At 40.6% G+C, this 14,584-nt stretch overlaps 1 protein-coding gene across 1 annotated transcript in view; it reads left to right on the top strand.

Annotated features, from left to right (window-relative positions):
• LOC132380343 (E3 ubiquitin-protein ligase rnf213-alpha-like) overlaps window positions 1-14,584 on the top strand; it is a 163,611-nt gene that overhangs the window by 53,175 nt on the left and 95,852 nt on the right. Inside the window, exons 27-34 of the mRNA XM_059949090.1 lie at window positions 1,992-2,150; window positions 3,769-4,346; window positions 6,324-6,483; window positions 6,609-6,826; window positions 7,071-7,217; window positions 7,830-7,988; window positions 11,638-13,048; window positions 13,792-13,967. Coding sequence (XP_059805073.1) covers window positions 1,992-2,150; window positions 3,769-4,346; window positions 6,324-6,483; window positions 6,609-6,826; window positions 7,071-7,217; window positions 7,830-7,988; window positions 11,638-13,048; window positions 13,792-13,967 — 3,008 coding nt within the window. The remainder of the gene's footprint in view (window positions 1-1,991; window positions 2,151-3,768; window positions 4,347-6,323; window positions 6,484-6,608; window positions 6,827-7,070; window positions 7,218-7,829; window positions 7,989-11,637; window positions 13,049-13,791; window positions 13,968-14,584) is intronic.

Genomic DNA, 14,584 nt, shown 5'->3' with positions numbered 1-14,584 from the left:
AATAACATCTGTCGCAGGTTGGATTAACATGAGAATAAAATCGAGCAAGTTTATCCTTGGACCTGTGAGCCCTATGTACAACCTTAAATTGTATTAGGGCATGTTTAACACAAATAGAAGAAGAATTGACTAATTGTAAAATTTTCTCCCACTGCTAAGTGGGTATAAGACAGTGAAGTTCTTTTTTCCATTCCTTCTTAATTTTTTCTGATACTCCTGTCTGTATTTTCATGATCATATTATAAATGATGGCTACTAAACCCTTCTGGCAAGGATTCAGAGCTGTAACATATTATTCAAGAAACTTCTAACTTGCAAGTATCTAAAAAAATGAGTTTTAGGCAAATTATATTTATTGGATAGCTGTTCAAAGGACATAAAACTGTTATCTAAAAATAGATCATGAAAACATGTTATACCTTTTATTTTCCATAATACAAAGGCTTGATCCATAAAAGAGGGCTGGAAAAAAAAGTTAGATATAATAGGGCTTGATAAGATAAACTTATTCAAGCCGAAGAATTTACGAAGTTGAAACCATATTTGTAATGTATGTTTAACTATAGGATTAGTTACTTGTTTATTCAATTTAGATAAAGCAAAAGGAAGCGAAGATCCTAAAATAGAAAACAATGAGAAGTCTTGTACAGATTTACATTCCAAATTTACCTATTGTGGGCAAGGTGAGGTGCTATAATTGATTCTTATGTCCAAAATATTAAATATTGAATATTAGCTGCCCAATAGTAAAATCTTAGGTTTGGCAAAACTAACTTTCTTCATCCGTGCTCTGCAGTTTATTGACTTGTCACTTAGTTATTGATAGGTATCACTTATTGAAGTCCCTTTTACAGTAATCTCAGCTGAAAACTGCTAGAAATGCCTTGGGGTGCTGTTGGAGCGGAGAAGACTCATTTTTATATAGCTGACTCAGGTGGACATGACCTGAGTACTCATATTGTTTGCAGTCCACATACAATAGAGAGGAGCTATTCAATGTTAGCTGGTATTCTGCTCAACAGTTGCTGGATAGCAGAAGCTGAGGTTCTTCTTGCTGTGTGTCTTTAAAACTAAGAGACATGGCTTTAACATGTTTGTTCAAAGTTGCCACATAAAGGTGGGAAGACAGAATCTTAATTCAGTGAATGGTAGCCTATGCTCTGTTCTAAATTTGCTGCATCCCAAGACGTATCATAGTCTTCAGAACGTGTGAGAGTGTGTGTGTGTGTGAGTGTGTGTGTGTGTGTGTGTGTGTGTGTGTGTGTGTGTGTGTGTGTGTGTGTGTGTGTGTGTGTGTGTGTGTGTGTGTGTGTGTGCGCGCAGCAGTGTGGTTGCTCAATATACACAGTGGTGACTTTATTAGGTACACCTGTACACATGCTGTATAAATCAAATATCTAATCAGCCAATCATGTGGCAGCAACTCAATGCATAAAAGTATACAAACATCTTCAAGAGAGTTGGATGTTGTTCAGACCAAGCATCAGAATGGAGAAGAAATGTAGAAATGTGATCTAAGTGACTTTGACCAGATGTAGGGGTTTGAATATCTCAGAAAATGCTGATCTCCTTCAATTTTCATACACAACAATCACTAGACTCTACAGTCTAGAGTTTACAGAGAGTGGTAAGAAAAACACCAGTGAGTGTCAGTTCTGTGGGGGGAAATGCCTTGTTAATGAGAGAGATCAGAGGAGAATAGCCAGACCTGTTCAAGCTGACAGGAAGGTGACAGTAACTCATATAACAGTGTTTTAACAGTGCTGTGTAGAAGATCATCTTTGAATGCGAGACATGTCAAACCTTGAAGTGGATGGTGTTCAGCAGAGGGAGACCACAAACGTAAACTCAGTGACCACTTTTTTAGGTGCAGGAGATCCCTAATGAAGTGCCATTAAGTGTATATTTTCTTGTCCCGTTCCAATGGCTTTTGTGGAAGGCGAATGAATTGTACTGTAAAGAAAAACTGATGACATGTGCTTGATTTACAGAACGGAAAAATCCAGTGCATCGGGGTAAGAATTTCTTTCAGGTTCCTATTGAATCTCTGTTGTCAGCTAGAGAAGAAGAATTTAAAGCCTTTCAGAATGAGAAGAAGGCCATTGGGACTCTGATAAAAATGATTAACAAAATTTGTGAAATCATTACTGGTAAGTACTTATTAAACTTCCCTTTCAGAAGATGCTGCGTGTATTATATATGTATCAAATTTGTCAAAGGAGAGAGAGACGGGGCTGTAGTCCTCTCAATGATAAGTCTTTAGGTTATGTCCACATTGGCTTCATAACATCAAGGAAGTATGCACCTATCCCTCCAAAAAACAATGGCTTCAACTTTTTGCACATGCCTCTAAGATCAAGACTTAAACTGGCAGAGTTTTTTTTAACTTAATAGTGTCAGAACTATTGGGCACAATCGGAAAATTGAAGGAGGAAAAATAAAAGGGGCAGTGCCATTGACCTGGGTTCAATTAGTGCTTCTGTCTGTAAGAAGTTTGTATGTATCTTCTCCCAATGAATGTGTGTGTTTTCTCTAGGTGCTCTGGTTTCCTCCCACGGCCCAGTGACATATGGGCTAGTAGGTTAGTTCATCACATGGATGTAATTGGGCTGGAGGGGTTTATTAATGTGCTGTATCTTTAAAAATAAATAAATAAAATACCTTTTGCAATTTTTCAGGTATTACAAACTCTGGTAGAAATAGATACTGTTATGAAGTAATGAAGGAAATACCAATGTACAGGCTATTCTAATAATTTACCTCAACAAGTGATCAATATGAATGTCAAATACTTCCATTCTAATATAACCTTTTAGTTCTTCCTTCCTAATCTTGCAATACTCCTCTTTTTCTTTACCTGGGCTTTTCATTCTTTGATTCGTTGTCATGTGCTCTTACAGTTGTAAGATTTTGATCAATTCTTTGGTTTTGTTTCTCAAGTTGCAATGAATAACAAAGTTAAAGTTCGGCACCGCACAGTCCATTGTTCACCAGAGGAACTACTTTTCCAGCTGTGACTCAAGTTCCGAATAGAACAATAATTATGTCAATAAGTTGAACATGGAGCTGTTAAATGAATTTTGTTTGGAAGGGGTTAGATTAATTGGGCATTATATTACTAATTTAAATATTACAGCACAGCTTTGTGGGCTGAAGGGCCTGTTCCTGTGCTGTCCTGTTCCATCTTCTTTGTCCTATGACCAATATTGTAATAGCATTTAAATGACTGCAAGGTACAGTAACTGATCCAACAGCAGGATTGACGTTTTTCTTCAAGTCGCAGTTCAATGGACAAGAATTTGTTCAGAAACATTTTCTGCCTCAGCGCAGATTTGAACAAATCAAGTTATTCATGATTTTGTAATGATTTCAGAAGGAATCCTGCTGGGTATTGACTATATTAACCCTATAGAAAAGTTGTAAATTGAAATATCCTAAATAAATAAAATCACCTTTTCTGTTAAAATCTCTTTAAGTTAACGAGTCATCTTTTGTTATGGCTGTATATAAATGCAGGGAGTCAATCTCATGGTGACCATCCCTTTACTTCCACAGATGCTGCTTTTTGCTTCATTTTTTAAAACTTTATTTGTACTCTATTGTGTATCTCTTTATGATATATCCATTTGATTGTAACTTCACAGTTCTCATGCCTGAATTGAATGTATCTTAGTGGCATTGATTTTAATAGATCTAAATATTTTTAATGTGCTTTAAGTCGTTGCATACTTGATATGAAGAAATATCTTTCCTTGATTGCTTTTATAGTCACTGACCTACCATCGCTGGAAGAAAGTTACAGGACCAATATCCAACGCTGGCCCCTGAACAAACTGGTCAGCATCAATAGGTGGACAAATGCACAGTCCGAGGATCAGCCTCCTCCTGATGTTAAGTACTTTAACTTGAGCAGAGGCATCAAAGTGATGGCATTTCAAATGCAGGAGACAGCAGACAGCATCGTTCTTTTAAACTGCTGGAATGAAGCTGCAATGATGTCCAACTATGATGAAGAAACCTTAGAAGAGCTTTGCTGCAGTGTCTGGGACCTTTGCTGGACTAAGTATGAACACCTGTGTGAGAATATTGAAGATGGTACCATAACATTCCAGGAAGTGGACTGGATGTTCCATGATTTGAGACACAATACTGAAGAGATAACAAAAGAATTAACCATAATGTTCAAAGCAGTGAAAGGAGCAGACTTGCCTAAGGAGAGGCTTCGTCAGATCAGACAGTATTATGAACTTCACTTAGCTGCTGATTCTGCCCGTGTGATTCAGGAGTTGGTGAAGGAGTTAGAGCTGTTGGGTGACTTTAGAAATATTCAGAACTTGGCAAAATTAGTAAGTATATAGGTTTTATGATTTTGTGAATTAGTACATGGAATAATAATATTGACTTTAATTTTGGATGTGTGATGTTTCATTGTGCAATAGTGGTCACCAGGTCATGCAGAAGGGAAACAGGCCTTTCAGCCCAACTTGTTCATGCCAACTATGTTGCCCAGCGTGTGGTCCATTAACCTACATTTGGCCCAAGGCAAACCAAACCTTTCCTATTCATGGATTTATCTGTTGATTTTCAGCTGTTCCTAATGCGCTTGCTTCAAACATGATTTCTGATGGCTTATTCTAAATACCCACCATCCTTCCTTTTTCTTGAAGAAGTTGTCTCTGATGGCCCCTTTAAATCTATTTCCTCTGATTTTAAACATGGCCTCTTGCTTTCAGCACCTTCTCCCTGAGAAAAAGATAGTGCTTTCCCCCTGTTAATTTTCACAACATATGCCAGTGATATTAAACCTGTTGCTGTCTATGCCTTCTAGGTATTATGTATTTCTGTCAGGTTAGCCTCAATCTCTACGCTCCAGAGAATAAAATCCTAGTCTGTTCAACTTCTCCTTGTAACTCAGGCCTCCCAAGTCCAGGCAACATCTTGGTGATTTTTTTCCTCCACCCTTGCTAGTTTAATAACATATTTACTTTAACAAGGTGACCAAATCTCTACACAATTCTCCAAATGTGGCCCCACTTACATCTTGGATAACTGCACTATAACTTCCCGACTCCTATACTCAGTGATGAATCCTATACTGATGAAAGCAAACATGGCGAATTCCTTCTTCACTGTCCTATCTAACTGTAGCACTGCTTTCAGTGAACTGTACACTTGAATTCCTTGGTCCTTTTGTCCATAATAGTCTGCGGGACCTTCCCACTCACTGGATGAGTCCTACCCCAGTTTGATCTCCCAGAATGCAGTACCTCACATCTACCTGTCTTGAAAGCCATTTGCCAATCCTCAGCCCCAATACCTAGATGATCAAGCTCCCCTTGTGATTGTTATAACTTTCCACACCATTTATTCTAGTATCACTTGCAAACTTATTCAGTACACCTTATACATTCTCATTGAAATTATTTATATAAATAATGAACAACAATGGTCCCAGTTCCGACACCTATAGCACACCACTAGACATGGGGTTTCAATCTGAGTAACACCTCTTTGCTTCCTACCATTGAGCCAACTGTGAGTCCAATCTGCTATCAACCCTCCAGAATAACCTGCCATGAGGTCTTCAGTCAAAGGTCTTGCTAAAGTCTATGTAAACTACATCCCTTGCCCTTTCTCACCTGCCCTTCGGGCTACCCTCATCTACCTTCATGGTCAATCAGAATCAGGTTTGATATCACCAGCGTATGTCATGAAATATGTTGTCTTTGTGGCAGCAGTACCATGCAATACACGATAATAGAAAAAGAAGACCATGAATTACGGTAAGTATTAAAATGCTTGCTGTATTTCATGTTTGTTTTTCTATCATTGTGTATTGCATTGTACTGCTGCCGCAAAAATAGAAATAAAAAAGTAGTGAGGTAGCGTTCATGGGTTCATTGTAAAATCATGCACTATAAAAATATAGTAATGGTTCATCAAATTATCATGGTCAACATTTATGAGCTGGGTAGAAGTAATTTATGATGACAAACACTCGTAGCAATAGCAATAAAATTCAGATCATTAAGTGAAAACTCTAGAATATTTTCAGAAACACTTTGATGTCAAATGAGGAAGACTTGGATGAGGGGATAATGTTAGGATAAATGTGCAGTAAAAGAAAATATACCAAGCCGTCTAATGATAGTGATGAAGAGGACTAGCGGAAGTAAATACATGGTTCTGTTCTTCAGTTTTAATCATTTACTTACAAGATCAAATTATTACTAAGCACATCAAGCGTATAATTTGTTAATGTCATTTTGCCGTGAAACTTTTATCCATTTACTCACATCAAGAATTGTTTCTTTTTTGTTCAGAATGAAACATCCTTCAAGACAAAACCATTAAGTTATGTTGACAATGACCTAATTAAGATTAAAGACCGTCTGGTGAAGATTAATGCAAAATGCATAGAGTGCTTAGATGAATTTATTCTCAGACAGCCTTTTGTAAAGTGGGTAAAAGAAGCTTTGACAAGTAAGTAAAGATAGCGCTTTAATTTTTGGATTTCTTTTAAATCTCTGCTGAATTTGCTGGATGAAATTTTTTTGTGCATTTCTAATTTATTACTGTTTCCCATCTCCCTCTCCCCATCTCCCCAGATTTAAGGGAAGTTAAAGTGTTTGTGGACTTGGCGTCCATATCAGCTGGGGAAAATGACATGGAGGTTGATCGTGTTGCCTGCTTCCACGATGCCATCATGGGCTATTCATGTTTCATTTATGGATTGCAACAGAAAATAAGTTTTGACGAGTTAATGACTTCAGTGCAGAAAATCCAGAAAGCTCTGAAAAGTGATCCAAGGCTTCCAGAGAAACTGGTAATGGCCTTAAAGTGTTTTAATTCTGGCCCTTTCGAAGTCAGAAAGCTTAAAGTTTCAACCCTTGTTTTGCCCAAATCTAACAAAAAGATAATCAAAATGCCACAAATGCTTACATAAGCCTAAAATAAATCAGAATTTGCTGAACATTTCAGGAAACGTCTGCAGATGAGAGAGCAAGTTTAATATTTCAGCCCAGGTATGAATGACATTATGAGCTGCAGTTTTTATTTTGCTCCTACAGAGAGATTCAGCTCGTTATTTGGAATGGCTGAAGACCCTGAAGGAATGTCATGGATCAGTTGAAACATCCTCCCTATCTCTTGCAGCTGCCATCAACAACAAAGGAGTTTACGCAGTGGGCAATATTGAACAATGGCACAAGGGAAAGGTACTTGCGCTGTTACAGTCAGCTAGTTAAACCAATGATGCTGATGAGGTACTTTTCAGCTTTCTCATCTTGAAAGATTAGGTGATCCTGGGTTGGCCCAGGTCGTTGTCATGATTTGCATTAGTTTGTCCTTGGTGAGTCTGGGCTAAATAATGCCTGATGAGGTTGTCCTAGATCAGGCTGGGTTAAGTAGTTCTGTAATGAGAGCGAGTGGTTCTGGATGAGGTTGTGCTTTGTGATCCTGGCGACAGTTGGTTCAGTGAACTAGGACAATACTAGGAATAGAACTATTTATTATACGGAGGACCCTCAGATTAATGATACTACAGGCCAAATGTGAGGTAGAGCTTCCTTTGCCTCAATCTGTGCTTTAAGTCTAATCTTGACCAACTTGATAACCACCCCTTCCCCACCACTGCCCAATCTGTGGATCTGTGTAAATATCCTTGTCTTTTGGAGATGAATATCATGTGCTTAAATTTGTAAAACCTCACAACTCTTCGAATAGAACTAGGAGGTTATTTACTGCTAATTTACTTTCAGTGGACTGTTTGTAGCTCTTAACATTGAAATTGAAGGCATCTTGTTTTATTTTTTTATTGCCTTGTTCAGCTTTCACTAGGGGATGTGCTTCGCCTTCATCTTTATGACGAGAGCACAGAAGAGTGGAAGATATATTCACTGGAAGAACTCATAGAGTTGCAAAACAAATTAATGCTGATGTCAGGGAAAAGGGCAAGTGGCAAAGAGGAAGTGGCCAGGTTCATGGAGGTAAGAATAACTCTTGGTTAAAATAATTAACATGAGAAAGTCTGCAGGTGCTGGAAATCTAGGGCAACACACACAAAATGCTGGAGGAACTCAGCAGGTCAGGCAGCATCTACGGAAAGCAGTTGACGTTTTAAGCCAAGACTCTTTTTCAGGATAAGATACCTTAGGTAAAATACCTTGTAAAATTGCTGAACTTCCATCTTTACTTCAAATCCTGAGGTATTTAATTGAGACATACACTGATTTGTGTATTATTTGTGTATTGTGTATTATGCATATTATACCACATGAAGAAATCGAATCAAATCAAGTTTAATTGTCATTCAAACCATACATGGATACAGCCGAATGAGACTTCGTTACTCTGGTGCCAAAATACACCACACGTTCAAAATAATGAGAAAGGGGAAAAAAGATCATAGCCACGTAAGAAAACACATTTTCAGTCGAAGTCCCTGAGTGACAAGCCCCACAAATTGATGGTTCCTTGCAAGCCAGCATGTAATTCCACCAATCCTACACTGGAGGGCAGCACATACAAGAGGGGCTAACCCCCAACCGAGCCCAGACACCACATGATACAATGCAAGCCTAAGGATTGAGGCCTAGTTCCCACCACAACCGAGACGACACTGCTGCCTCGCTGCCTGTCTCATCACCACACAAGGGAAGCAGGCCGGGGGCAATCAATATCCAACAGGGTTTTGCGACCGCAAAAATATAAGGCCCAAGACCATCAGGGTTTCACTGCACACTGCCTTTGTGTCATTTTGAAGGCACCAGCTCCAATGCCTTTGAATAGCAGGCAGCACTGTGGTCTGCTTTTCCAAACCCAATCCAGTTTCTCCTGCAGCCCAATGCTCTGACACGAAACCCCAGGCCCGACGGCCTAACACAAACCAACAGGCCCAATGTCCCTACACAAACCCCCAGGCCCGCCGGCCCAACTCAAATCCCCAGGCCCAATGGCCCAACTTGGATACCGAGGCGTGACAGCCCGATTTGACCTCCCCAACCCGACAGGTCGACTCACTTTCTCTGAACTGCTGACTGGCTCTTACAGCACCCCAGCCAACTACTTTGAACAGTGAGCAGCTCACTGATGTGGTGGATGTGCTATACAAGTAGTTATTGGAGTCAAGGATAACCTTACTATGTATAAAAACACACTTAGTCAAGAAAAGTGCACCTTTGGTTTGTCCCTGAGACCCGCTGCGTGTAAACATACCGCCATCTTACTGGAACTCGATGCAATGTATTTCCACCATTTTAAGTTGCCCCTATTCTTTTCTTGGGAGTCGCAGATATGTTGAAGGCAGAAAAAACAGACTCAGTTATCCTAATAAGGGATTGAGTTCTGGTGAAGTATCTCAGACCGAAATGTCGATTCTTCATTCCTTTCCATTGACAACGCCTAATCTGCTGGCTTCCTCGAGCATTTTGTGTGTTACCCTAATTAAAGGAATTAATTTGATTTTTCTGTTTACTTGTGTTCACTGCCTGTAGATTCTCATAAATACCAAGATGCAGAACTAGAAAACCAGCTCCACAACATGTATCAGTGATCAATAGGTTTCAATACGTACATTTATTGTCAGAGAAAAGTATGCAATATACATCCTGAAATTCTTTTTCTTCACAAACATCCACGAAAACAGAAGAGTGCCCCAAAGAATGAATGAAAGTTAAACATCAGAACCCCAAAGCCCCCCCAGCTCTCCCCTCCCACGCATAAGCAGCAGTAAGTCAACAACACCCCCCACCACCCCCTCCAGTAAAAAAAAGCATCAGCGCCCTCCACCAAGCACTCAACTGTGCAGCAAAGCATCAATCAAAACACAGACTGCTTGTTCACCCGGTAATTAGACATACTACAGGCTCTCTGTCTCTCCCTAATAGGGGAAAAAGAGGTGTCCCCGTTTCACAGTGAGAGGGGAGACGTAACAAGCAACTTGCTGATTTACAATGTTGAGAGTCCGTTGCCTTGCTTTTTCCGAGCTTTGCGCCCAGAGAATCGGCCCCAGAAAGGGTGCAGCTCTCTGAACACACAAACCCCGGCAGCTAACCCGCTGCTCCCGATGTCCCGTGTTCTCCCGCCACGCTTCAGTCAGGGGCACCGGCCTAGAATCAACCCACCTCCAGAGCCATGAAAATCCGGCACCCTGGATGTGCTCTAGTCTTACTGGCTGCGTCCTTGGGATATCAAAAAGCGTCCGGTTGTGAGGCCCTGAGAGCGGGTCCCATTCCCGCAAACAGCCAAAGTCAGAGTGTCACTCCAGCTCAAGGTCTTCAGAAGAACCTTGAAAAAGGAAAAAAAGAAATATCAAAGATAGAAATAGAGCAAAGGAGTCACCATTAGTGCCATCTTAACTTCGCTCCACCTCTCCTGAAGCTTTCAAAGTAAAAATTGAAAACAAGCAAGCTTTCAATGTAAAAATTCAGCTACTTTACACTCACCGGCATGATAGCTGAATAGTTTTACCTTCACTATTATTCAGAATAGTAAGCTGAAAGAAATAGTTTAAAAAGAGAGCAAAAAATACTGAGGTAGTGTTCATGGCTATTGATATTGATATTTCAGAAGTCTGATGGCAGAGGGGAGAAGCTGTTTCTAAATCTTAGAGTGTGTGTCTTCAGGCTCTTGTCCCTTCTCCCTGATGGTAGTAATGAGAAAAGGGAATGACCTGTGTGTTGTGGGTCCTGAATGATGGTTGCTGCTTTTATGAGGCATCCATCATTACTGTATAATTATTTCAAGAAATCAGGTTTGGCTGGTGGATCCAAGACCAAATTAATAGTTTACAAGCATCTGCTATTTCTAAGGACATATAATAAGGGTATGAAATGGAGAATGCTTTCATTCATGTCTGGTTGGGAGATGGGAGAGTGTCATTCTCTGTAACTACATTGGTAATGCTTCAGAGGGTGGGATGCAGCATCAGACTTCGGGCTACCGAAGGACTGGGTTTTCAGTCCTAATCTGAGGGACTGTCAGTGAGTTGTTTTTATATTATCCCTTGACAGTTCCTCAGATCAGGATTGAACCCCCGTTTACTTAGGTAGCCCTAAGATCCCAAACTCCAGCTTTCCTTCTGCATCCTGCAGATATGCTGGTAGGTTAGCTCATGACTGGAAACTCTCCCTTTAGTATTGATAAATAGGAAGAATCGAAGAAAAGGAGAGCAGATAACTTTCAGGGCCACATAAAAATAAAGAAGAGTCAATAGAACAGATGGAATTGTTCTCGTGGAAGTTGGCATATTCGCATAGGTCCAGCTGGCCTCTTTATGTCATAAGTAGTAAGCAGTCCTCAACACTCATAAAATGCTGGAGGAACTCAGCAGGCCAGGCAGCATCTATGGGAAAGAGTAGTCGACATTTTGGGCTGATACCCTTTAGCAGTCCTCAGTTAGGGTAGAGTGGGTCTTATGAAATGACTGTACCATCACAATATGCCCCAGTGGAACTCTTCACTTTAACATGACTTCATATGACGTTGCTAGTGTGTCTTTTCTATTTTGCATCTGAAAATATCTGCAGTATTTAATTAGCCTATTACAAGTGTAAATGTACACGGTATTACAATCAATAAATTAAACATTATTTGCTATAACATTTAGCTAAGACTTTACTTTTTTAATTTTGGTAGAATTTTAACAACGTGCAAAGGCTTGGAAAAGCATTTATTGAATTGTACTCATCTGGAAACATGCTCTACAGAAACTGGACAGCAAAAGTATACTGTAGTAAAGAAAGCAATGTCTGTTTGACAATGAATTTCAACGCCAAACATGTTGAATGCCTGAGAATAAGAGGAGATGTCTGTGAAAAGCTCCAAATATTGTGCAGAGAACTGGAGGCGTGCCTTCAGGATTGGTGTGAGTATATGGAGAAGAAACGTGCAACATTTTACCACCTGAATTACTATACAGCGGAACAGATAGTGTATCTGTGCTCGGAACTGGGGCGCTTTGCCGCTGGGGAGCCATTATCTGAGCAGGTGATTGCTATGTTGTCCTTTATTAAACCTCACTGCACTGCCAGTGAAATCAGAAGCGTGGTGCTTCAGGCATATCTGTTGAGTGAGAATTCCGAAGATGAGGAAGAAGTTGACACCCTGCAGGACGTTGATGAGTGTGAGGAGGTTGATGAGAGTGAGGAGGTTGATGAGAGCTTCGAAGACTCCACTCTGGCTAATGCAAGCCCGCAAGAACAGAGTCCACCAAGAGCTTGCATTCAGAGAGATCACGAGGGTCCTGAGAACAGTTTTCCTTGGCATGATGAGCCTGCTGAATTGCAATGCTCAGATGATATCGAAGCTGCTGAGCTGTTACGTGAGGAAGGACACGATGCTGGTCTTTCGAAGACATCTGACCAGCCAGAAGATGCAAGCCTGCCTACAGCAATTGCTGTCCTTTGGAACAAGTTTATGGAAAACATGACTGCTTTCTTAATTAACCATTTAGATATAATTAGTTTTGGAGAACTGCTCAGCCGACTCTCCGCTCTGAATGTGAAGGCTGTGCAAAGGCACCTTCCTCCTTCCTTGCATCAGGGGAGGCCTAATCTGATCGTCTGCCCTCAGCCTGAGGTCCTTACAGCTGCTTTGTGCATCTACATGCAAAATGAAGAGCAGCCACTGCCAACCTGTGACGAAGTACTTCTGTGCTCTGAGGAAACAACCTGTGAGGAAGTGGAACTGTTTCTGCGGAGAGCTTTGAGCAGAGGATCTCTGGAACAGAAAATCTACTCTTTAATACATGCCGATTGTCTGAATTATGAAACAAGTGTCAGGTTTGGAGAACTCTGTGAGGAACTGATGCATCACTGTAACCCAGAATATCAGCTTGTGGTAATCATTGATGCTAAACGCCAGCACTGTTACATCCCGTCCTATCTCCGCCAATACAAGGTTCCTATAGGGCTGAATATTAAAACAGAAGCCATTCGAAGCTACTTGCTAAAGCATTTCACTGTCCATTCACGGCAGATCTCTGCAGCTCATGTATTCCATGATGGTCTTTCTGTCAGAATTATTTCCTCAAAAAGACCTGGAGTGGGTAAGTCATTTACATTACGATCGGGAATTTGGGGGTGCCTGGAACAATTGTTGGGAGGATATAGGAACCAGAGAAGAGGGGAGGTGATAGAATAAAATCTGGGGAGTGGATGGACATTGAAGATGTTGCCATTAACAACAAAGGTGGAAGTGCATTTTCTCTTACATTCCACTCTGCTTATTTAATATAACACCCAGCTTCTCTTAAACCAGATGCATGGCTTATCTTGACGTAGGATGAAAAGTTTGAAGTAAAATGTATATACCAGGGCCATCTGGTGGTGTAGTGGCATCAGCACTGGACTTCAAGGCATATGGTCCAGAGTTCAAACCCAGCCGGGTGCCAACCTGGGTGGCAGCAGTATCTGTGCAGAAGAAAGGCCTGGTCATCTTTCCTGCAGTTGTTTACAGGAAAACAAAGAAAAACAATATAGTTAATGACAAACTATACAGAATCAAAGACTCCTAAACAAGCAATGTGCAACAGAAGACAAATTGTGCAAATAAAAAAATAATACTGGGAACATAATCAGCAATCTGCTTTCAGACAGATTTAAAGCTCTACAGGAAAGGAGTGGAGGGTTATGGGCTGAGTGCAGGTAGGTGGGACTAGGTGAGATTAAGAGTTCAGCATGGACCAGGAGGGCTGAGATGGCCTGTTTCCATGCTGTAATTGTTATATGGTTATATGGTTAAAACTAAATGTAAGCTTTATAATGATTTTGATATTTCCTTCCCAAATAGGAAAATCTCTTTATGTTGACCGACTGCATGAAAAGCTGTCGCTGGGTGATGCTCTGAAGAGAATCCGGTTAATTGAGCCTGTGATTAATGAGAACCAGATCGTTCAGAAGCTGCAGGATTCAACGCGTACTTGTGATCTTCGGCAGCCATTAATATTCCACATTGATGTAGCACCTGTAAGGGATCATCAGATTTCATAGCCTTGTGTTATTGGGAGATTGGAAAGGTGCAAAGTAGTATGAAGGCACAATTGTCCACCTGCCGCACCCACAAAAAATGAATATAGAGGCTTGGAGTCACTTAAATGTGTGGAATCCCACATGGTTCCCAAGGAGATTCTGCTCAGAAAATCACCTTAAGATCAGAATTTGGCAGGAAAGAAGCAGGTTCAGAGAGTGCAACTATTTTAAGATTTTATTTTACTATTCATTCAGTGGATGTTGGTTTCGTAAGCTGGGCCAGTATTTAATTACCCATCTGTAGTTGCCCTTGACACGGTGATGGTGGTCTCCCTTCTTGAACCTCAAGACTCCTTGAGGTGTGGGTTTACCCACAGTGCTATTTGGGAGAACGTTTCAGGATTTTAAGAACATTGTTTGGGGTTGTTGTCTGTTGGTCTTCATTAGTTGGGATATTGAGTTTGAGAGCCATGAGATAACGTTGCAGCTGTATAGAACCCTAGCTAGACCACACTTAGAATATTATGTTCAGTTCTGGATTCTTCATTATAGGAAGGACGTGAAAGCTTTGGACAGGATGTAGAGGAGATTTACCAGGAAGCTGCCTGGATTAG

The sequence above is a fragment of the Hypanus sabinus genome, chromosome 23 (genome assembly GCF_030144855.1).
Source record: "Hypanus sabinus isolate sHypSab1 chromosome 23, sHypSab1.hap1, whole genome shotgun sequence".
Classification (NCBI taxonomy): Eukaryota; Metazoa; Chordata; class Chondrichthyes; order Myliobatiformes; family Dasyatidae; genus Hypanus; species Hypanus sabinus.
The sequence above is the reverse complement of the archived record's forward strand: the minus strand, read 5'-3'. Positions and strand labels throughout refer to the sequence as shown.